Genomic DNA, 22,995 nt, shown 5'->3' on the forward strand with positions numbered 1-22,995 from the left:
TCCTAAGTATTGGAATGAGCCCAATGCAATGTAAAATGGTTGTTGATGAACCAACAAGGTCCCGACCAGTGTTTTGACATTACTTGTGTGTACAGTAATGTTACCTGTAACCCCATAGCACTTGTCCCTGCCTAAACTGTTGATATTATGTGAGAAATCTGGTAAACAGGAACCAAAGACACTATACAATCACCTGTCTAAAACACCAGCCAAATGATGATTAAGTACTGTACAATTGTCTTTGTGATGAAGCACAATGTGATCTTTAAAAAAAACTGCTACTTGTTTCACCTTCAACAGTATTGAATGCCTGTTCAGGTTAGTTTACCATTTCTGCAATCTTAGGCTGCTACTTTAAGCAAATACGACAAACCAAGGCTTGAAATTTGCAATGGTGATTTATGAACAAAGTGTTTTATAGTACACTGAGCTATTATGCCTTCTGGGGATCTGGCTTGGAGCCCAGTCCACAACATCATCATCATTACTCTACACTGGACAGCTCTCTAAGTTATTACATATCCAGATGATCATCTTGGTACATTCATATAATAGGTAAGATTGATCTTTAATGTACTTGTAGCTTTATCACTGAATTGAATGTAATTGCTTTGCTTGATTGTTTTTGCTTGGTTTCTAGGTTGATGGTGAATAACGTAAGTTATTGTTGATGGAAAATGCCATTAACAGAACTGTAAGCGAATGCTATTTTTAGTTGACCTTAGTGTTATTCCATATCATCCATTAATCTCTAGATTTAAAAAATAAAGATGGAACATATTTTCATTCAAGAGATCTATAAAACATTGGCGTTTTAAACAAAAATCCACTCGTCCATCCCCACTTCTTTCGTCGCTAAGTAAAACTGTCAACCTGTTACACTTTGAAATCACAGCAAGATCCTTAGTGTTGCATTGCATACTACATTAAATAAGCTATTTGTTGTGTATGTTACACACTATTGAAGAAAGTGTTGTGCCAATACAGTTGTGTGCTCATAATATGGTATCATTTCTTATTTGTTTCCTTTTATTATTGACCCTCCTGGGGGACATAAATAACTTTATTGTAAAATGGTTTTATCATTCTATATATTCCCATGGCCCAAATCCAGCTATTGATAAATACCCTATATATATATCCGAAGGTATGTGGACACCCCTTCAAATGAGTGGATTATGTTATTTCATCCACATCCGTTGCTGACAGGTGTATAAAATCGAGCACACCGCCATGCAATCTCCATAGACAAACACTGGCATTAGAATGGCCTTACTGACTTTCAACGTGGCATCATCATAGGATCCGATCCCACTATTCCAACAAGTCAGTTCTGCTCTGCTAGAGCTGCCCCGGACAAATGTACAGGCTGTTAGGGTGAAGGGGAAACGTCTAGGAGCAACAACGGCTCAGCAGAAAAGTGGTAGGCCACACAAGCTCACAGAATGGGACCATTGAGTGCTGAAGCACGTAGCACGTACAAATCGTCTGTCTTCGGATGCAACACTGACTACCATGTTCCAAACTGTCTCTGGACGCAACGAATGCACCAGAACTGTTCGTCGGGAGCTTCACTTAATCAGTTTCCATGGCCAAGCAGCTGCACACAAGCCTAAAATCACCATGAGCAATTCCAAGCGTCGGGTGGAGTGGTGTAAAGCTCGCCACCATTGGACTCTGGAGCAGTGGAAACGCATTCTCTGGAATTATGAATCACGCTTCACCATCTGGCAGTCCGATGGATGAATCTCAGTTTAGCGGATGCCAGGAGAATGATACCTGCCCTAATGCATAGTGTCAACTCTAAAGTTTGGAGGAGGAGGAATAATGGTCTGGGGCTGTTTTTCATGGTTCAGGCTAGGTCCATTAGTTCCAGTGATTGGAAATCTTAACGCTACAGCATACAATTACATTCTAGACCATTCTGTGCTTACAACTTTCTAGCGACAGTTTGGGGAGGACCCTATTGTGTTTCAGCATGACAATGCCCCCATGCACAAAGCAAGGTTAATTCAGAAATGGTTTGTCAAGATCGGTGTGGAAGAACTTGACTGTCCTGCACAGAACCTGGACCTCAACCCCATCAAACACCTTTGGGATAAATTGGAACGCAGACTGTGAGCCAGGCCTAATCGCGCAACATCCGTGCCCGACCTCATTAATGTTCTTGTGGCTGAATGGAAGCAAGTCCCCGCAGCAATGTTCCAACATCTAGTGGAAAGCCTGTTCAACGAGCAGGTGTCCAACTACTTTTGGTCATGTAGTGTATATTCCTTGTCATCAAATACATAATGACATAGAGTTATTCTATAGAATAGGCTATTTTGACAGAATAGCCACATGTACACCTATCTACTGGTATAATGGGCTGCTCAAATTAAACCCTGTGGTATATGGTACTTCCACTCTACACCTAAATATATAGTCCCATTGATAGACAATCTATTTTGGGCCATGATACACACAAACACTCATTGAAGACTGTAAGAGTGCGATCCAGGGGTATACGCGATCCAGGGGTATACGCCTCTTCAACCTCAGGAGGCTGAAGAAATTCGGCTTGTCACCAAAAGCACTCACAAACTTCTACAGATGCACAATCGAGAGCATCCTGGCGGGGTGTATCACCGCCTGGTATGGCAACTGCACCGCCCTCAACCGTAAGGCTATCCAGAGGGTAGTGAGGTCTGCACAACGCATCACCGGGGGCAAACTACCTGCCCTCCAGGACACCTACACCACCCGATGCTACAGGAAGGCCATAAAGATCATCAAGGACATCAACCACCCGAGCCACTGCCTGTTCACCCCGCTGTCATCCAGAAGGCGAGGTCAGTACAGGTGCATCAAAGCTGGGACCGAGAGACTGAAAAACAGCTTCTATCTCAAGGCCATCAGACTGTTAAACAGCCACCACTAACATTGAGTGGCTGCTGCCAACACACTGTCAATGACACTGACTCAACTCTAGCCACTTTAATAATGGGAATTGATGGGAAATTATGTAAATATATCACTAGCCACTTTAAACAATGCTACCTTATATAATGTTACTTACCCTACATTATTCATCTCATATGCATATGTATATACTGTACTCTATATCATCGACTGCATCCTTATGTAATACATGTATCACTAGCCACTTTAACTATGCCACTTTGTTTACATACTCATCTCATATGTTATACTGTACTCGATATCATCTACTGTATCTTGCCTATGCTGCTTTGTACCATAACTCATTCATATATCCTTATGTACATATTCCTTATCCCCTTACACTGTGTATAAGACAGTAGTTTTTTTGGAATTGTTAGTTAGATTACTTGTTCGTTATTACTGCATTGTCGGAACTAGAAGCACAAGCATTTCGCTACACTCGCATTAACATCTGCTAACCATGTGTATGTGACAAATAAAATTTGATTTGATTTGATTTGATTTATAACCATTAGAAACGAAACATAATCAAACGGAACGAAACTGGGAGGGACCTACCTAAATTAGTCCAATAGAAACTCTTGTTTTCGTTACAAACACGCAACTGTTTGCAACGGTTTGGACTAATGACTACACCCCAGGTCACGCAGAGCCTGCGGGTAGCACCTTGCCCTATTCAACAGAGCCACCTTGTGGACACTTGGATTAGTTCAGTCGATCGGTATATTCTAATAGCCTACAGTTCTCCCCTCCCTGCAACAAGTTGATTCAGCTCGTTATTTTGATTTGTGCAATGAAGCGTTAATAGTTACTTAGTGGCTTTTGAGAGTGCATCCAAGTTGTGGGCTTTGCATTCGTGCGAGCGTCTGGCACACGACGGGTGCACTGCACTGAAAACTCTTTCCCGGAGAAGAAAAGCTCATGCGAAAGTGTGCTAGATCATACGTGGTCTAGGTCAGAAATGACCCCCAGGAAGGCTGCAAAGGCAAAGGGAAGACAAGGAAGTTGACTCAACGAATCAAGTGGTAGAAGGATGCAATCGTAGTGGATGTAAAATACATATTTCGTTGCACCCTGGCTGCATATTGCTCAACATTGCGCATTTGAATACGACCTGCAAGCCAGACAGTCCACGATATTTCGTCTGATTAAATGCATTGATTAAAGCAACATGAATGGCTATTGATTTGAAACCCATGTAATTGTTTAATCTTTCACATGACTTCAACTTTTATCAATAGGCCTGTTGAGATATCATTTGTTACTGCGGGCAATAACACTTGCGCGCCTTGTCGAAAATGTGAGCATTTGGATTTGATTTCACCAAGAAGGGAAACATGTGTCGCTGGAATGAAGTTAACATGAACACTTCGAATAGTCTGCAATGATAGCCGGGGAATGTGGAACGACCATGCATCGAATTCTACAGAGGAGAACAGTGCGCAAACTTCGCTTCGTCTGGGTATTCATGGCCATGGTGGCTCTTTCGCTCGCCGCCTGTAGCGCACTATTTACGGCGTGGACCTGGAGACAGACGCTGGACCTGTCCCAGTCCGTTAAAACTCTGCAAGACCGATTGGAGCAAGTAAGTAGCCATGCTATGTCATTATTATATATATATATATATATTGCAATTTTACAAAGTAAATTTGCATTCCATGCTTTCCACACTATCATCGGTTATTTAAGTGATAATGCCCAAGAAGCCGGTGTTTGGAGGATATATTGTCACGGGTATGTATAATACATGTATATTACACATTCGGATTTTGTAGCAACGCTAACGTAGCATGTGTGCATCAATTCGTCTTGGTCTTGCCATTGTAAATTACGCACGCTCTCACTCTGTAGGCCTACTCCAAGTTATTATTTCTATACTAACAATTTGAAGCAGTTGAAGTGACTGTTGAACAACTTCTTTGTCTCTGCTATGGAAAATGCAAAGCCATATTTTAATTGCCCCCTCCTCTACGCCCAAGCTTTGTGGCGTTAAGTTGTACACAAATAGCGGGCCACTTCTCTGCTGGTGACCTGCGCATTCTGGGGACTGCTCTAGAGGCAGTTTTATTGCTTACAAATAAGTGTGCTCAAGCCGTGGAGTTATTGCTTATAGTTTCTCTGCCAAGTTTAATCGTTCTACTGCCAGTTGTGTTCCAATTTTAGCCCAATTTACTGGAATCCCTTGACTTCTTGGCTCGAGCGCGCATTATAGCCAACTGACTTTGCACTGAACTGAGGCATTGAATTGCGTAAAACAGAGTAGACCTTACTGTGGTTAAGCGATTTGCAACATGTAAAGCCTACTAATTGCAGGCTACCACAGGTGGTAGAATTCTGCAGGTGAAAGTATTGCTTTCAAATGCATAGTACAATTATTTCTATACATCATTGTAATGCACACTGTATTACATTGTAACAATTTACCCAACACTGGACTTTTAACACAAGTGACTGATCTTTTCATTCATTCGAAACTCATCTTTATTAATAATACATTATGCATGTGCATCCTCAAATAGTCTACTTGTGCACTTAATACACATGCACTCAATTTCACTCATGGTGTGTCTGACAGTAGGCTACCAGTGACCTGACTCTGCCATCTGTTGATACTTTTTGAAAGCACTCAATGAGCTGGCCTGGGATTTAACCTCTAGTCCAGGCAGACCTGAGTACATCTAAACCACCCCATAGGCTGCACGCACCGACACACCAGCGGTATATTGAAACCTACTTCCTCCTCTTTGGCATATATACGGCAGGCCCCAGTACTTCATAAAGTACGAGTTCACTTTGCTAGCTTGACAAATTTTAGCACAGCGGTTTTTTTCCCCCTTCCTGCTTCTCAGTCTCAGCAGGGAAGTTAAGAAAGGGAGTTAAGAAATGTGAGGAATGCGGGCACTAAAAACACCATTAGTTGTCACAACCGGTTTAGGCGGAAGTGGTTGACCTATTCTAAGCCTTGGAGTTACAGCGTGATACTGCCAGATACTGGAAGACGATTTGTTTATGTGGTTTTGCTGAAATCTTTTGTCTGTGTAAATTTGCAGCGGGAGCCAATTTGAAGACTCAATGGTCTCTCTGACGGTTCCATTCTCTCTCTCTCTCTTTCACTTTCTTGATTTCTTTCTCTCTGCCTGTCTTTCTCTTGATTTCTCTCTCTCTCTCTCTCTCTCTCTCTCTCTCTCTCTCTCTCTCTCTCTCTCTCTCTCTCTCTCTCTCTCTCTCTCGCTCTCTCTGTGCAACAGGTGAACACTCAGCGTAAGGCCATTGTCCAACTCATCATGGAGAAGAGAGAGTTGCTGGTGGGGCAAAGGGTGAAAAGAGATGGTACATGCCTGTGTGTGTGTGTGTGTGTGTGTGTGTGTGTGTGTGTGTGTGTGTGTGTGTGTGTGTGTGTGTGTGTGTGTGCTGGCGTGCCTGCATGCTGATATGTGTGTGTGTGCTGGCGTGCCTGCATGCTGATATATGTGTGTGTGCTGGCGTGTGTGTGTGTGTGTGTGTGTGTGTGTGTGTGTGTGTGTGTGTGTGTGTGTGTGTGTGTGTGTGTGTGTGTGTGTGTGTGTGTGTGTGTGTGTGTGTGCTGGCGTGCCTGCATGCTGATATGTGTGTGTGTGCTGGCGTGCCTGCATGCTGATATATGTGTGTGTGCTGGCGTGTGTGTGTGTGTGTGTGTGTGTGTGTGTGTGTGTGTGTGTGTGTGTGTGTGTGTGTGTGTGTGTGTGTGTGTGTGTGTGTGTGTGTGTGTGTGTGTGTGTGAGACTATTTGTGCATGGAAGCAACAAAATGATCAAAATAGCACTACACCTCAAGTACACTCTACTACAGACAATGCCTCTTTCTCTGCATCCCCATCATCATACATGCAATACATAATCAACAATAACCAAACAGATGAGATAGATCTCATCGATGGTGCTCTGCTCTGTGTTTTTGCGGAGCTGGAGCAGCATTTAACTACAGCGACCAGACCAGGGGAATCTTGGCTCTGCATGGCACCTTGGTTAGGCCCTGTGGTCACTTGCTGCCCGCTGCTAAAAGTCGACACAGGAAACAGTAGGCAGCTGGATGACTGATGCAGAAATTACAGGTCTGCTCTGGACTGACGAGAACCTGGAGAAACCATCTGGCAAGAGGAGGGAGACAATGTTGCACGCTTCAGGGACTTAAAATGATTTTGCTCTTGACGAGACTGACAACAGCTATTATTTGCCAAAATTGTTTATGATTAAGCAGTCATATATAGGCTAGGTAGTGCACATGTCATGTCTAAATAGTGTGTGTCATGAAATAATGCTGAAGATGGCCAATAGTAAACAATTTGTTAGGAGTGCTACTCAAGACTTAAAGACATCCTCCAGTGATTTAGGAACTTTTCCTGTTGAATATAAATACAGAATAATATAGTAAATGTAGTAAAGTACACACACTAAAGGGTCAAAAAAAAGATGTTTTGAGCAAAATACTGTTTTTTAGACAACTGAAAATTCAAGGAGTTGGTCTGATGGGAAGTTGTGATGTCATCGGCCTCCCCCTTGCTTGAGGAACAATAGAGGAGCAATAGACAACAAAAGAGGAAATCCCTCCCCCCCACTTGTGATGTCATGACTTACCTGGACCACCTATTGAGATGTGCCTTTTCTTAAGTAAATCAGGTGTTGAATTTGGTGAAAAGGAGACTGGAGTGACACTTTAAGAGTTGATGTACAGTACCAGTCAAAAGTCTGGACACACCTACTCATTCAAGGGTTTTTCTTTATTCTTACTATTTTTGTGGCCTTCTGAGTGGCGCAGTGGTCTAAGGCACTGCATCGCAGGCTCTGTCGCAGCTGGCCGTGACCGGGAGACCCGGCGCACAACTGGCCCAGCGTCGTCTGGGTTAAGGGAGGGTTTGGCTGGCAGGGATGTTCTTGTCCCATCGTACTCCAGTGACGGGCCGGGTGCAGTGCACGCTGACACGTTTGCCATGGTGTGTCCTCTGACACATTGGTGCTTCTGGGTTAAGCGGGCAGTGTGGCTTGGTTGGGTTGTGTTTTGGAAGACGTTACAGCTCTCGACCTTCGCCTCTCCCGAGTCCGTATGGGAGTTGCAGCAACGAGACAAGACTGGAACTACTAATTGGATACAATGAAAAAGGGATAATACTTTTTTTTTAAATGTTATTTTTTATTTGTACTATATCCTACATTGTAAAAAAAAAACTTGAATGAGTAGATGTGTCCAAACCTTTGACTGGTACTGTATGTTTAGTTCAGAAGCATGATATATCAAATATCATCCCTAAATGGGCCAAATGATAAATGGCTTAAATTCCCAAGCCCCCCAGTGTTCAATGTTTGCTGTTTTTTCCCCTAACATAACTGATCCTATAGTGAATACTTTCTGTGTATTTGTGTTGAGTGAACGAGTGAGTGTGTGTGGGTGTGTGTAAAGTCCAGTTCAGATACAACAGCCGACATGAGTCTAGACAAGATAAATATAGCAAGTTTTAGAATTTTGTGTTGTACCACAGCTGATTAAAATACAGTTAATTCAGATCAAGAAGACAATACATGCAGTTGAGGCCATTTCCACAGTAACTGCCTTTTTACAATGACTTGATAAAACTATGAAACAAATTGGATACTTTTTATACTAAGGTATTGTATCAAACAAGTGTCATGAGATACATGCACCATAAACATGGTACACTTTGTTGCTTGTCAGATAAATATCAGCAAGCTAGGCTAGCTATGTGCAGTAAAGGAGCTCGCTAGCTCTCTGCTTGGTTAGCTAGCTAGCTGCTTTGCTGAACACAGGAAATTAGCGCACTGCTCTCTGATTGGCTAAATGGATCCTTCCATTCTCAAGACTTTAGCTAAAGGTTTGACATGTTGAATCTTGGAAACTCCAGCCGATGACATGAGACATCCTAAAACTAGACAGTTAGGATCAAACCAAATTAGATCTAAAACTCTATAAGACCGTCACGTTGTGTATCGTCTAATGTAGTTGAAATGGGCTTAAGGCCTGGAATCACTCCCTGCAGGCCTGATACTGGAGCTAAAACAAACCTCTGGAGTACAAAAAGGCCTGTCTTACCCCACGCTCTTCCTCTTTTCCCCTCTCTCCCCCCTCTTATCCACCTATCCCCCAGTTTTCAAGATAGATTTGTATATATTGTATTTATTTGAACGGTGGCCATGGCTGTTGCTCTTGCCTGTTTTTCCTGACAGGGCCGTTACAGTTAATTTGGGTCATAGAACAGCCAAAGACCTCTCTCTCTCCCTCTCCCTCAGCTGTCTTCTGTCTCTCTCTCTTGCGTTCTCTCTCCTTCTGTGTGCTTCTCTTTCTATCGTCCCCTTCTGTGTGCCTCTTTCTTTCCCTCCATTGAGCTCTTTCTCTCTCCATCTATCTCTTGCCCTCTCCTCCCTCTTACCCTGTTCTCTCGTACTGTATTCTATGCTTCTGTCTTGCTCTACTCCAGCTGGCACAGAAAGTAGTGAGAACAGACAGAGAGGAAAGTAGACTACACTTAACTGAGAACAAGTAAAAATGACAGATATCAGAACAGAGCAGGAGAGGAGAAATTAAATCCTTCTCCATCTGTAAGAGCCGGTTGAGTATTCAGGTGGTGGATAAACAACTGCAAATTAATACATTATGGTCGCCACGACACACACTCCACAGATGTGAACAATGATATAATCTCCTCTACTTGGAACAAAAAAAACAACAACATCCCTCTGAATTGTTTTCTTCTGTCGTATTAACTCATATTCTTTCTTCCTTCCCTCTGCAAGGGGGAACTGGGAAAGGGAAGAGTGGAAATGGAAAGAAAGTGGCTTCTCAGTTTGAGAGTAAGTGACTTGGCAGATCCTCATCAAAGGTTGCATCCGAAATAGCACCCTATTCCCTATGGGCCCTGGTCAAACTTAGTGCACTATATAAGGTTTAGGGTGCCATTTCAAACGCACCCACAGTGTTATAATGTAGCATCTGTTGAAGTGGTTTTGATTGGACACCAAATACAATTACAGTTATAAAATCTTAATGACTTCTTTCCCTCTCTTTCTTTCCACTAGTAACCAAAGAGTCTGTTCAGAAAGGTAAGCTTTATGAACGTGGATCAAATCAAATCACATTTTATTTGTCACATGCACCAAATACCTTACAGTGAAATGCTTACTTACAAGCCCTTAACTAGCAATGCAGTTTTAAGAAAATAGCTTTTTTTGTAACAGACAAGAATAACAAATAATTAAAGATCAGCAGTAAATAACAATAGCTGGGCTATATATATATATAACAATAGGGGGTACCGGTACAGAGTCAATGTGCGGGGGCACCGGTGTCGAGGTATTTGAGGTAATATGTACATGTAGGTAGAGTTATTAAATTGACTATGCATAGATAATAACAGAGAGTAGCAGCAGCATAGAAGGGGGGGGGGCAATGCAAATAGTCTGGGTAGCCATTTGATTAGATCTTCAGGAGTCTTATGACTTGGGGTTAGAAGCTGTTTAGAAGCCTCTTGGACCTAGACTTGGCGCTCCGGAACCGCTTGCCTTGCGTTAGCAGAGAGAACAGTCTGACTAGGGTGGCTGGAGTCTTTAACAATTTGTAGGCCCTTCCTCTGACACCGCCTGGTATAGAGGTGCTGGATGGCAGGAGGCTTGGCCCCGGTGATGTACTGGGCCGTACACACTACCCTCTGTAGTGCCTTGCGGTCAGAGGCCGAGCAGTTGCCATACCAGGCAGTGATGCAACCCATCAGGATGCTCTCGATGGTGCAGCTGCAAAACCTTTTGAGGATGACAATTATTATAGAAAAGGGTCTTCTGGGTTTCTGGAATTGGATTCGTAAGATCAGCCCCCATGACAATGATACAAACTGTACAAAATTGACCCTACACACACACACCTACAGTATAAATAAAGAGAAAATAATATACTGCTATATTTATGTCAATGGGTGCAATGGTTCCTCCCCCACAACATGTGTGTTTCAGTGGGAGCTGATGGCTTGATAAAAGGATGGACGGATTCGGAGCAGTTGAATATGAGCAAAGCTGTGAAGTACAACACAGACAGAGGCACCTTCACAGTGGAGAGAGCTGGAGTCTACTTCCTCTACTGTCAGGTGAGCCTCTGAGAGTTGTAGTCCTGTGCCACCTGTCAAACAACACAGGCTCAATCAAACCCTGATTGGTCTGCTCTTTTCTTCTACTTCTTCTTCTTATTCTCCATCTCTCTCCCTCCATCCCTCCCACAGGTGTTGTTCAATGAGAATCAGTCTCAGCTGGTGAAGTTGGAAGTGGCGGTGGTGAAGAGCGGCCAGCCGCTGCAGAAGCTGCAGTGCATGGAGGGCTATGGCACTACACCTGCATCCGGATCCCACCAGTTCCACTTTCTCAAACCCTGCCAGGTGTCTGGCCTGCTGCGGCTAGAGAAGGGGGCAGAGCTACATGCCATCACAGGCGCCGGCTTCAGCCTCCACACCACGGGGAAGCACTACTTAAGCCTCTTCAAGGTCAACTGAGCTGCCGGAGAGGATGGAAATATTGGAAGGATGGAGGGGGTGGAAAAAATGGTTGAAGGAAGCGGTTTGTCCTACTCCGACCTGTATTAATGAGACACACCAACGTGACATTCCTCATTTGTTTTATTGTGAAATCTGGACCAATGATCAGGGGCATTGGAATAACTATGGATCATGTTCGCTACAGACACTTTGTATCAGAGTAGGCTGGTGGGAGGAGCTATATGAGGACTGGCTCATTGTAATGGCTGGAATGGAATAAATGGAACCGAGTCGAACGTGGTTTCCATATGTTTGATACCGCTCCATTTATTTCCTTGCAGCCATTACAATGAGCCTGTCCTCCTATAGCCCCCCCCCCCCACCAGCCTCCTCTGCTCTGTATGATACTTCTTCAAAGACAGAAGCTGTAAGGAAGATTATAAAGGGATACTTATGCACTTCTAGACCCTCCTAGCGATTCTACCCCTGCTTTTTTAAGGAAAACCCATGGAACGTTGTCTGGATCAGTTGATGCTGCTCTTCTGGAGTGAAGCTCATCCTCCTGAGTCTTAGTTCACCGTGACTTTGCCTGCGCATAGCAGGGAACTGACCCATGATGCACCTCTCTGAGGCGCTAAGCTGGTGGACTACTGAATGAGAAGGATTCTGAGTAATGAGCTGGATGGATACGTTGAACTATGAGTCTCTCATCCATTGTAATCCTTGTTATCTCAGCAGTTGGGTTGTACATGTCTTTCACACACAGGAACGTATACAACAACAACAAAAACTAGCCTATGATCTTACCAACGTCTCTCAGTCTAGAGACTCTTTATGACTATCCATCTCAATCTTTTAAACTGAGTCTCTTAACATTATAGGCCTATCATATATAATTTTAGATACAAATATTCAGTATGTTCTGTCGAATCACATTTCAATATGTTACATGATTGTCAGTTTCAGACTGCACATCGAAGAACTAGGGCCGGGATTCATTCCAAGACGCGTTACAGAGCAACACTCTAAACAGCCGACAATGAGTCTTTTAAAGGCATTTTCCCCAAAATTCACAAAGATCGCATCCCCAGTAATCGCTGCGCATGTTGGCTCAAGAGAAAATGACCTTCAAAAGTCCATTACAGTGAGCTGTGCTATGAGACGCGTTGGATTGAATCCCGGCGTAGTTGTGTATATAAGGCTCAGCCTGTCGAGATGCAGTATATCATGGTGGAAATATAAATGATTTTGTATATCGTAATCACAATACTTGTACTCATTCCAAGCTCTCTTAGGTGCCATTTGCTGCAATATGTATTGAACACAGACAGTAAAAACAGAGTATTTCTAGCAGGTGGTTTGGTTTAATGTTTTAACACTCCTACTCTGGTTTATAAGTAGTGTGTGGGTGACCACATTGGCTTCTCCTCAGCAATTTACACACATACACACACACACACACAGACAAATACACCACAATGCAAAAGTCACATAATTCTAGTTTTCAGTTCAAAACAGTCCTAATTTCTCATCATTAGATGGAAAGTAACTCATTTGTAAAAAAGAGGTCTATTTGTGAGTCAAACCCGTAGGTCAAGGTTGAAGAACCAGTGAGGGGATATTGTGTGTGCATGTGTTTGCGAAATTATGTGTGCAATGCTGGTTGTTGTTCTAAACTGACTTCCCAAAAGTCAAATAATTCTGGTTTCCAGCTCAAAAGAGCTGTAGTTTGTCATCATTAGATCACAAGTGGAAAGTGTGTTATTGTGTTGTAAACATATTTCCTGTTTGATTTCCTAATCCTTCTCCGCTTCCCTTTTGCACCTCACATTTTGCCCGTATTGCATCTAACATTTCCCTTTCAGAACCCAACACACACACACACACACACACATATACACACACACACACACACGCACTTCCTGAATCCAACCAGAACCAAATAGCTGAACGCTTTTGAGGAATCAAATTCCTAACACTTCACTCCCCTAATTCCTATATTTTTAAATGTCAAAGTTTATTGCCAACTTAAAAAGCATTATTTGGCACAAAGAGGCCGGTCTGTGAGAAGTAAAAAAAAGTAGGTCAAGGTTGAAGAACCAGCAAGGGGATATAGTGTGTGTACGTGTCTGCGAAATGATGTGTGCAATGCTGGTTGTTGTTCTAAACTCACTTCCCATAAAATGGTAAACCTTTTTAAACCCTTTTAATATCTCCTTGTGTTCGCTTTCAACTCTGGCCAGGGACTACTACTGCTCTATGATACAATATGACAAACAAAACATAGACAATCTTCTTATCTTCTTACTCCTCCGTTATTCTCCAGCGTCCCCCAATGACATCACTGTATTGCTAAATAGAATGTGTGGAACGCTGCACTATTCTGGTTCTTTAGTCATGACTCACATACTACTGTGTATTGAGTCGTCACCACCTGTGATTCATACTTCTGTAGCTCAAGGTCTGGAGTCAGTACAACACAGTGCAGACAGACTGGGATGACTTCATGTGAGGGCTAGAGGAGGCGATTCAGCAGCCCGATGTGCCCGTGTGTTTTCCTGTGTTGCTATTCAAGCATCCATCCACGAATCACATCATTTTGTTCAATTTAATTGGATTTTATTACAAACAAAACTCGAAATAAAAAGAGATGCATTTTATTATTGACATGTTTAACTGCCACTCATTGTTTATCGGTCGGCACCACCACAACGTACACAGTGACACGAAATATCGAGGAATTAAAAACAAAACACAAAATCTGAAAAGAGAACAAGAGAAGAGAGAGGAAGTGCCTGATTGGACCGTGTCCATTTTAGTTAAGGGGTTGCAAAACACTTCCTAGGAAACATAATCAGTGAAATGTAGTTTAGACTCTTCACTTGGAACACATGTGTGGAGTATTCAGGGTTTTAAGGAAATACATGAACATTTTCACTTTAATTATTTGAAATATGTCCAGGGAACTAACTAAAAGTGGTCTATTTCAACTAGCATGTAAAAAGTGTACATCTCCCGATGAATTCAGACTTAACAGACTTAATTCCGAATGAACTTCTTTACACTTATTTCAGCTATCTTATGTTTAAGGCTGTTTGTGGATACAGTATATAAAGTTGACTTGATTCTACTAACAGCCTCTGAGTTTCCAGAGAATAATGAATTGATGTACTTTAACTGATGTTAAGATAGTACACGGTTTCATTTTGTCTTAACGCATTTAGGGTTACATATGTAGTATATTATATAGGTTATTTGCAAGCCCCGAATCTAGAATGTAAGCAAGAAATGTGTTGTCGTTCTTGTGTTCTCTCAACCTATTCGCTTTGCTTTATGCTCCGACTATAAGACGTCTGATATAAGAGGTGCATTTGTGCACCAAAACGTACGATTTTATTGTTTTCTCAATCTCATTTGGTAGAAGCTCTTTTTTTCCAATAGCAACAGCAAAGACAACAGCAACGTCAACAACAACAATAATAATCATAGTCGCAGTAAGTCAACAAGAGTAAAAACACAAGAGAACACAAATGAGCCAAGTTTAAATATGCAAAGAATATCACAGAATTCGTAGAAAGAAGGAGAAACTAAAAATGAAAAGAAAGAAAGGATTGATTGAGAGGAGGAGGAGGAAGGGAAAGGGAGATATAGTGCATTCGGAAAGTATTCAGACCCCTTGACTTTTTCCACATTTTGTTATGTTACAGCCTTATTCTAAGATGAATTAAATAAAACAATTTCCTCAGCAATCTACACACAATTCCCCATAATGACATGAATGAGAAAACAATAATTTTCCGCAAATTATTTAAAATAAAAAAACAGAAATACTTTATTTACATAATTATTCAGACCCTTTGCTATGAGACTCGAAATTGAGCTCAGGTGTTTCCATTGATCATCCTTGAGATGTTTCTACAACTTGATTGGAGTCCACCTGTGGTAAATTCATTCGATTGGACATGATTTGGAAAGGCTCACACCTGTCTATATAAGGTCCCACAGTTGACAGTGCATGTCACAGCAAAAACCAAGCCATGAGGTCGCAGGAATTGTCTGTAGAGCTCCGAGACAGGATTGTGTCGAGGCACAAACTGGGGTGAAGGTTCACCTTCCAACAGGACAACGACCCTAAGCACACAACCAAGACAACGCAGGAGTGGCTTCATGACAAGTCTCTGAATGTCCTTGAGTGGCCCAGCCAGAGCCCGGACTTGAACCCGATCTAACATCTCTGGAGAGACCTGAAAAAACCTGTGCAGCAACGCTCACCATCCAACCTGACAGAGCTTGAAAGGATCTGCACAGAAGAATGGGAGAAACTCCCCAAATACAGGCGTACCAAGCTTGTAGCGTCATACCCAAGAAGACTCGAGGGTGTAATCGTTGCCTAAGGTGCTTCAACAAAGTACTGAGTAAAGGGTCTGAAAACTTATGTAAATGTAATATTTCACTTTTTTTTTATTTTTTATAAATTAGCAAAATAAAAAATAAAAAATAAAAGAATTTGCTCTGTCATCATGGGGTATTGTGTGTAGATTGATGAGGGGAAATACTATTTAATCATTTTAGAATAAGGCTGTAACCTAACAAATATGGAAAAAGTCAGGGGGTCTGAATACTTTCAGAAGGCACTGTGTAAGCTTTACGTAGGGGGTCAAAGAGCAAGGGGAGAGGACTGTAGTTGAGGGTGGTCAACACTGTATGACTTGCCTATGAAAGGTTATGACCAGTTCTATGAGTGAGGCCTATCCCGAACAAGCACTGGGACTTCCCATCCCAATCAAAACCAAAGATATAAACTGTGTACCCTGGTCTGTAAGAAAATCCTCTGGCATACCAACTCATACAGTCAACATAATACTAAGTTGGGTTGGACTGACTGACATTTCAGTATTTCTACATGTACAATCAGGTCAACATGAAAGGGAAATGGGCTGAGAGTTTCCTGACAAGTTTACAGCCCCGAGTCCTGTAATACTTCACTCAATCAATTCTCCAATGGGGCGATTGATGAATGGTTTTCGGGAAGTTTCGGAGATAAAATCAGCACTAGAAGAAATACTGTAGGCACAGCTTGCATGATAACGCCATTGTTTTGAGAGTTTTAGCACAGCATGCTTCTCAGGACGAATGGCAGGAATGGTGTCAAGAGCAAAATCTTCACAATGTTATATCATGCAGTTTCATGTCACTGGAGCGACCCCTGAGGGGATCAAAGGTCAAGGGTCAGGTTTGGTAGTATGTGAGCGATGCTAGAGAGGGAGGTTCTAGATTACAGAACCATACTGTTCTGGAGGGGAGATATTCTATGAGTAGGCTGCTTGTGAGGATTGGTTGGTTTGAGGCAGACAACAAGCGATTGAGCAGGTGAGTATGTACGTGACAGCATGGACCACAAGTGTGTGTGTGTATTCATAGGGAGTGTCAGTCTGTGGAGTGTGGATGCTGTACTGTGTGTATTATGTGTTGGTGTGTGTATGTTCATGTGTGTGTGTATATATTCATAGGGAGGGTCAGTCTGCGGAGTGTGGATACTGTACTGCATGTGTTATGTGTTGGTGTGTGTGTATATGTTTGTGTGTGTGTGTGTATATGTTTAAGTATATATGTGTGTGTATATATGTTGACGTGTGTGTGTGTGCGGTCAGTGAGCGATATTGTTCAGTCGTCGATACAGATGACCTCTCCACGGCGCTGGTCTCTCCTGCTCAGGAGCTGCTCTGCTTCCCTCTCCTTCTTCACTGACACAGGAGGCCCGTTCAACACTGTAGGGGGAAGAGAACACACACATGAGCACACAGTCACACACAGCATATAAACTGAGTGTACAAAACATTAGGAACACCTGCTCTTTCCATGACAGACTGACCAGGTGAAAGCTATGATCCCGCATTGATGTCACTTTATTTTTTGGGGGACTTAACATCCACTTCAATCAGTGTAGATGAAGGGGAGGAGACATATTAAAGAAGGATTGAGACATGGATTGTGTATATGTGCCATTCGGAGGGTGAATGGAGAAGACAAAAGAGTGAAGTATCTTTGAACGGGGTATGGTAGGAGGTGCCAGGCGCACCGGTTTGAGTGTTTACAAAAGAGTGAAGTATCTTTGAACGGGGTATGGTAGGAGGTGTGCGCACCGGTTTGAGTGTTTGATGTCCGACTTAAAATGTTTCTCCATTCCATGATTAACAGAGGTTAAGGTTGTGCTGAATCAAACTGCAACGCTGCTGGGTTTTTCACACTCAACAGTTTCCCGTGTGTATCAAGAATGGTCCACCAGCCAACTTGACACAACTGTGGGAAGCATTGGAGTCAACATGGACCAGCATCCCTGTGGAACACTTTCGACACCTTGTAGAGTCCATGCCCCGATCAATTAAGGGTGTTCTGGAGGCAAAAGGGGTGTAACTCAATATTAGGAAGGTGTTCCTAATGATTTGTAAACTCAGTGTACATGCATACGGTATATTCAGAAATATTTGGACAAACACGCACGCACGTGAGAGCGCGCACGCACGCACGCGCACACACACACACACACACACACACACACACACACACACACACACACAAACACACACACACACACACACACACACACAGAGAACACATCAAACCCTGCACTTTGTTTGATGTCCGACTTAAAATGTTTCTCCATTCCATGATGAACAGAGGTCAAGGCCATACAGCTGAAGTCGGAAGTTTACATACACCTCAGCCAAATACATTTCAACTCCGTTTTGCACAATTCCTGACATTTAATCCTAGTAGAAATTCCCTGTTTTAGGTCAGATAGGATCACCACTTTATTTTAAGAACGTGAAATGTCAGAATAATAGTGGAGAGAATGATTTATTTCAGCTTTTATTTCTTTCATCACATTCCCAGTGGGTCTGAAGTTTACATACACTCAATTAGTATTTGGTAGCATTGCCTTTAAATTGTTTAACTTGGGTCAAACGTTTTGGGTAGCCTTCCACCAGCTTCCCACAATAAGTTGGGTGAATTTTGGCCCATTCCTCCTGACAGAGCTGAGCAACTGAGTCAGGTTTGTAGGCCTCCTTGCCCGTACACGCTTTTTCAGTTCTGCCCACACATTTTCGATAGGATTGAGGTCAGGGCTTTGTGATGGCCACTCCAATACCTTGACTTTGTTGTCCTTAAGCCATTTTGCCACAACTTTGGACGTATGCTTGCGGTCATTGTCCATTTGGAAGACCCATTTGCGACCAAGCTTTAACTTCCTGACTGATGTCTTGAGATGTTGCTTCAATATATCCACATAATTTCCAGTCCTCATGATGTCATCTATTTTGTGAAGTGCACCAGTTCCTCCTGCAGCAAAGCACCACGGGGAAACATGATGCTGCCACCCCCGTGCTTCACGGTTGGGATGGTGTTCTTTGGCATGCAAGCCTCCCCTTTTTCATCCAAACATAACGATGATCATTATGGCCCAAACAATTCTATTTTTGTTTCATCAGACCAGAGGACATTTCTCCAAAAAGTATGATCTTTGTCCCCATGTGCAGTTGTAAACCGTAGTCTGGCTTTTTTATGGCGGTTTTGGAGCAGTGGCTTCCTCCTTGCTGAATGGCCTTTCAGGTTATGTCGATATAGGACTCGTTTTACTGTGGATATAGATACTTTTGTACCTGTTTCCTCCAGCATCTTCACAAGGTCCTTTGCTGTTGTTCTGGGATTGATTTACACTTTTGGCACCAAAGTACGTTCATCTCTAGGAGACAGAACGCGTCTCCTTCCTGAGCGGTTTGACAACTGCGTGGTCCCATGGTGTTTATACTTGTGTACTATTGCTTGTACAGATGAACATGGTACCTTCAGGCATTTGGAAATTGCTTCCAAGGATGAACCAGACTTGTGGAGGATTCCAATATTTTTTCTGAGGTCTTGGCTGATTTCTTTAGATTTTCCCATGATGTCAAGCAAAGAGGTAGGCCTTGAAATACATCCACAGGTACACCTCAAACAATGTCAATTAGCCTAACAGAACCTTCTAAAGCCATGACGTCATTTTCTGGAATTTTCCAAGCTGTTTAAAGGCACAGTCAACTTAGTGTATGTAAACGTCTGACCCACTGGAACTGTGATACAGTGAATTATAAGTGAAATAATCTGTCTGTAAACAATTGTTGAAAAAATTACTTGTGTCATGCACACAGTAGATGTCCTAACCGACTTGCCAAAACTATAGATTGTTGACAAGAAATTTGTGGAGTGGTTGAAAAATGAGTTTTAATGACTCCAACCTAAGTGTATGTAAACTTACGACTTCAACTGTATATGTAATGTTAAGAATAATAAAACAAAACCAAACATAAAAACAGCTTATATCGTCATGATTTAATGGGGGTCTGCTTGAGGAATATGGGGCTGGCATACACTTACAAATACAGTTGCTAAACACACGCATACACACACACACTACACCAATAGGTAGTGGAACACCACAAATCCTGAGGAAGGACCGCGTTTAAGCTTCCACCTTGCCAAGTAGATCCGTAGCCTCAAGCCAACACGTGTGTCTTGGAGCAGACTAGCATCTGTTACACTGAGGTAGATAAAGTCTGCTGCTACTGTCCCTTCACCTCCATCCAACATGCTAACTGCAGGGACACCACAACAAACACACATGTACTCGCACACACACACACACACACACAAACACAGGTTGTCATTAGTTTGTGCAGGGAACCTACAACAAGATATACATCCATTTCCCTTTAGATTCACTGTCACAGCTCTAAACGGATGGTAGTGATGACCTCAAACTCACTCCTGGAGGCTAAACTCTCCTGGAGGTGGTGGTCCATCACAAACAGACCCAGGCCTGTCCGCTTTGGCTGGAATGGTCTCTGGCCCCGGAGAGGCATACATTGTCATAACACCCGCTGTCTAGATCAAAGCACTGATAGCGTACTGTAGGAGAGCAATGGGTGTGATGATAATGATAACTACCGCTGCTGTGGCTGTAGCTGCTGTACGTCCAGCCGGAGAGAGACTGAGGGGGGGGGGGGGGGGGGGATGCAGGGACACCGTATGGCATGTGGCCCAGTGGAGGCCAATGCAAGGGGAGGAAGGTAGACGGACTACTTAACTTAGAGCTGTGTGACTGTGTGTGTGAGTTCAAATCTGATAACGAGTAATACAAATAAAGCTGGAAAGTTGGAGAAAGAGGGGGAGGGGGGGGGGGTCGAAGAGAGAAGGAAACAGAGGGAGAGAAAGAAGTAACGATTTACAGAATAAAAAGAAAAAGAGATGAAGAAAGAGAGGGAGGTAGAGAAGGAGAGAGAGAGAATGAGTATGTGAGTGAGGGGAATGTAATGGATCACTTGTGGTGTGCAAGATAAAGGCTTTCATATCATATAGTTCCCTCGAAACCCATCCACACATATCGCTCCCTCTCTCCTCCCCCTTTCTCTTTTTCTCTCTCTCCTCCTTCTGTCTCTGTCTCTGACTCCAAAGCCTTTTCACTAATCCAGCACTTTCACAACTTCACTCCCCTATCGCTCCCCCGCCTTCTCTCTCGTTTTCCTCTCTCTTCCTCCTCGGGAGTGTAGTCTAATCCCTTGTTCATTCTGTTCTACCTGTGTTTCCTTTGTTCAAGCGGCTGTTTCTGGCCTATCAGAGAAAATGAGAGAGAGAGCGAGAGAGAGGGGTGGGGGGGGAGAAGAAGAGAAAGGAGAGAAGGCGAGAGAGTGTTCTGTCCTGCTTGTCTAAACAGACACTGCGCTGGTGCATCTATTATTCACCTCAGAGAGAAATGAAAACCATGAACAGAGGAGGGGGAGAGGACCTGGCAACACAAACGAGCGCAGGCAGCAGAGGTTTTGGAGTTCACAGGGATTTATAGTTTAGAGCAGTCTAGGAGAGAGACTTGCAGCTCCATTTAGGATAACATACAAGAATATCCACAATTACACTGTCAGAAATATGTGATGTATTGATTTGTGTGTGTGTGTGTGTGTGTGTGTATTCACATATACAGTGCATTCTCAAACTATTCAGACCCCTTCACTTTTTCCACATTTTGTTACGTTACAGCCTTATTCTAAAATGGATTAAATATGGGTTTTTTTCAGCAATCTACACACAATACCCCATAATGACAAGGCAAAAACAGGTTTTTAGAAATGTTTGCAAATTTATAACTAAAAGCAGAAATGCCTTATTTATGTAAGTATTCAGAACCTTTGCTATGAGACTTGAAATTGAGATCAGGTGCATCCTGTTTCCATTGATCATCCTTGAGAATTTTATACAACTTGGAGTCCACCTGTGGTAAATTTAATTGATTGGACATGATTTGGAAAAGCACACACCTGTCTATATAAGGTCCCACAGTTGACAGTGCATATCAGAGCAAAAACCAAGCCATGAGGTCGAAGGAATTGTCTGTAGAGCTCTGAGACAGGATTGTGTCGAGGCACAGATCTGGGGAAGGGCACCAAAACAATTATGCATTATTCTTAAATGGAAGAAGTTTGGAACCGCCAAGACTCTTCCTAGAGCTGACCGACCAGCCAAACTGAGCAATCGGGGGAGAAGGGCCTTGGTCAGGGAGGTGACCAAGAATCTGATGGTCACTGACAGAGCTCTAGAGGAGTTCCTCTGTGGAGATGGGAGAACCTTCCCGGAAGGACAGCCATCTCTGGAGCACTCCACCAATCAGACCTTTATGGTAGAGTGGCCAGACAGTAAAAGACACATTACAGCACGCTTTTAGTTTGCCAAAAGGCACCTAAAGGACTCTCAGACCATGAGAAACAAGATTCTCTGGTCTGATGAAACCAAGATTGAACACTTTGAACGCTCCCCATCCAACCTGACAGAGCTGGAGAGGATCTGCAGAGAAGAATGGGAGAAACTCCCCAAATACAGGTGTGCGAAGCTTGTAACGTCATACCCAAGAAGACTTGATGCTGTAATCGCTGACAATGGGGCTTCAACAAAGTACTGAGTAAAGGGATTGAATACTTATGTAAATGTGATATTTCCGTTTTTAATTTTTTTAAATACATTTTCAAAACATTCAAATAACCTGTTTTTGCTTTGTCATTATGGGTTATTGGGTGTAGATTGATGCGGGGGGGAAAAAACAATTGAATCAATTTTAGAATAAGTCTGTGACATAACAAAATTGAGAAAAAGTCAAGTGGTCTGGATCCTGTCAGAAGGCCCTGTATGTGTATTTGTGTTTGTGCACAGGCATGTCCTTTACAATATATCACTTTCCGTTCTTCAGATCCAACCTAATCTCTTTGTAATGTCGCTCCATGAAGGAATTTGGGTGGACAAGTCGAGCCACGCTTTGTGCTTTGAGGTACAGGAAACGCCAGATGAGAACTTTTTCACACAGACACACTTCATGACACGACACTGTTTGAACAAAAGGTGCTATCTAGAACCTAAAAGGGTTCTTCGGCTGTCCCCATAGGAGAACCCTTTGACGAATCCTTGTTGGTTCCAGGTAAAATATATTTTGGGTTCCATGTAGAACCCAATAGCCTGTTATTTTACTG

The 22,995-nt window shown here is 42.8% G+C and overlaps 2 protein-coding genes across 6 annotated transcripts in view; one reads left to right on the forward strand and one right to left on the reverse strand.

Moving 5' to 3' along the window:
• Window positions 1-3,676: 3,676 nt before the first annotated feature.
• On the forward strand, window positions 3,677-14,106 carry LOC109906839 (tumor necrosis factor ligand superfamily member 12-like). The gene is made up of 6 exons (XM_020504686.2): window positions 3,677-4,528; window positions 6,192-6,273; window positions 9,726-9,782; window positions 10,008-10,031; window positions 10,935-11,065; window positions 11,198-14,106. Exons 1-6 carry the CDS (start codon window positions 4,328-4,330, stop codon window positions 11,462-11,464), a joined length of 762 nt encoding a protein of 253 aa, XP_020360275.2. The 5' UTR covers window positions 3,677-4,327; the 3' UTR covers window positions 11,465-14,106.
• LOC109906248 (chromodomain-helicase-DNA-binding protein 3) overlaps window positions 14,049-22,995 on the reverse strand; it is a 54,272-nt gene continuing 45,325 nt past the window's right edge. For all 5 annotated transcript variants that reach the window (XM_031791991.1, XM_031791990.1, XM_031791992.1 and 2 more), the window contains exon 39: window positions 14,049-17,214. In XM_031791991.1, the coding sequence (XP_031647851.1) occupies window positions 17,111-17,214 (104 nt within the window). In that variant the 3' untranslated portion in view covers window positions 14,049-17,110. The remainder of the gene's footprint in view (window positions 17,215-22,995) is intronic.

The sequence above is a fragment of the Oncorhynchus kisutch genome, linkage group LG16 (genome assembly GCF_002021735.2).
Source record: "Oncorhynchus kisutch isolate 150728-3 linkage group LG16, Okis_V2, whole genome shotgun sequence".
NCBI lineage: Eukaryota > Metazoa > Chordata > Actinopteri > Salmoniformes > Salmonidae > Oncorhynchus > Oncorhynchus kisutch.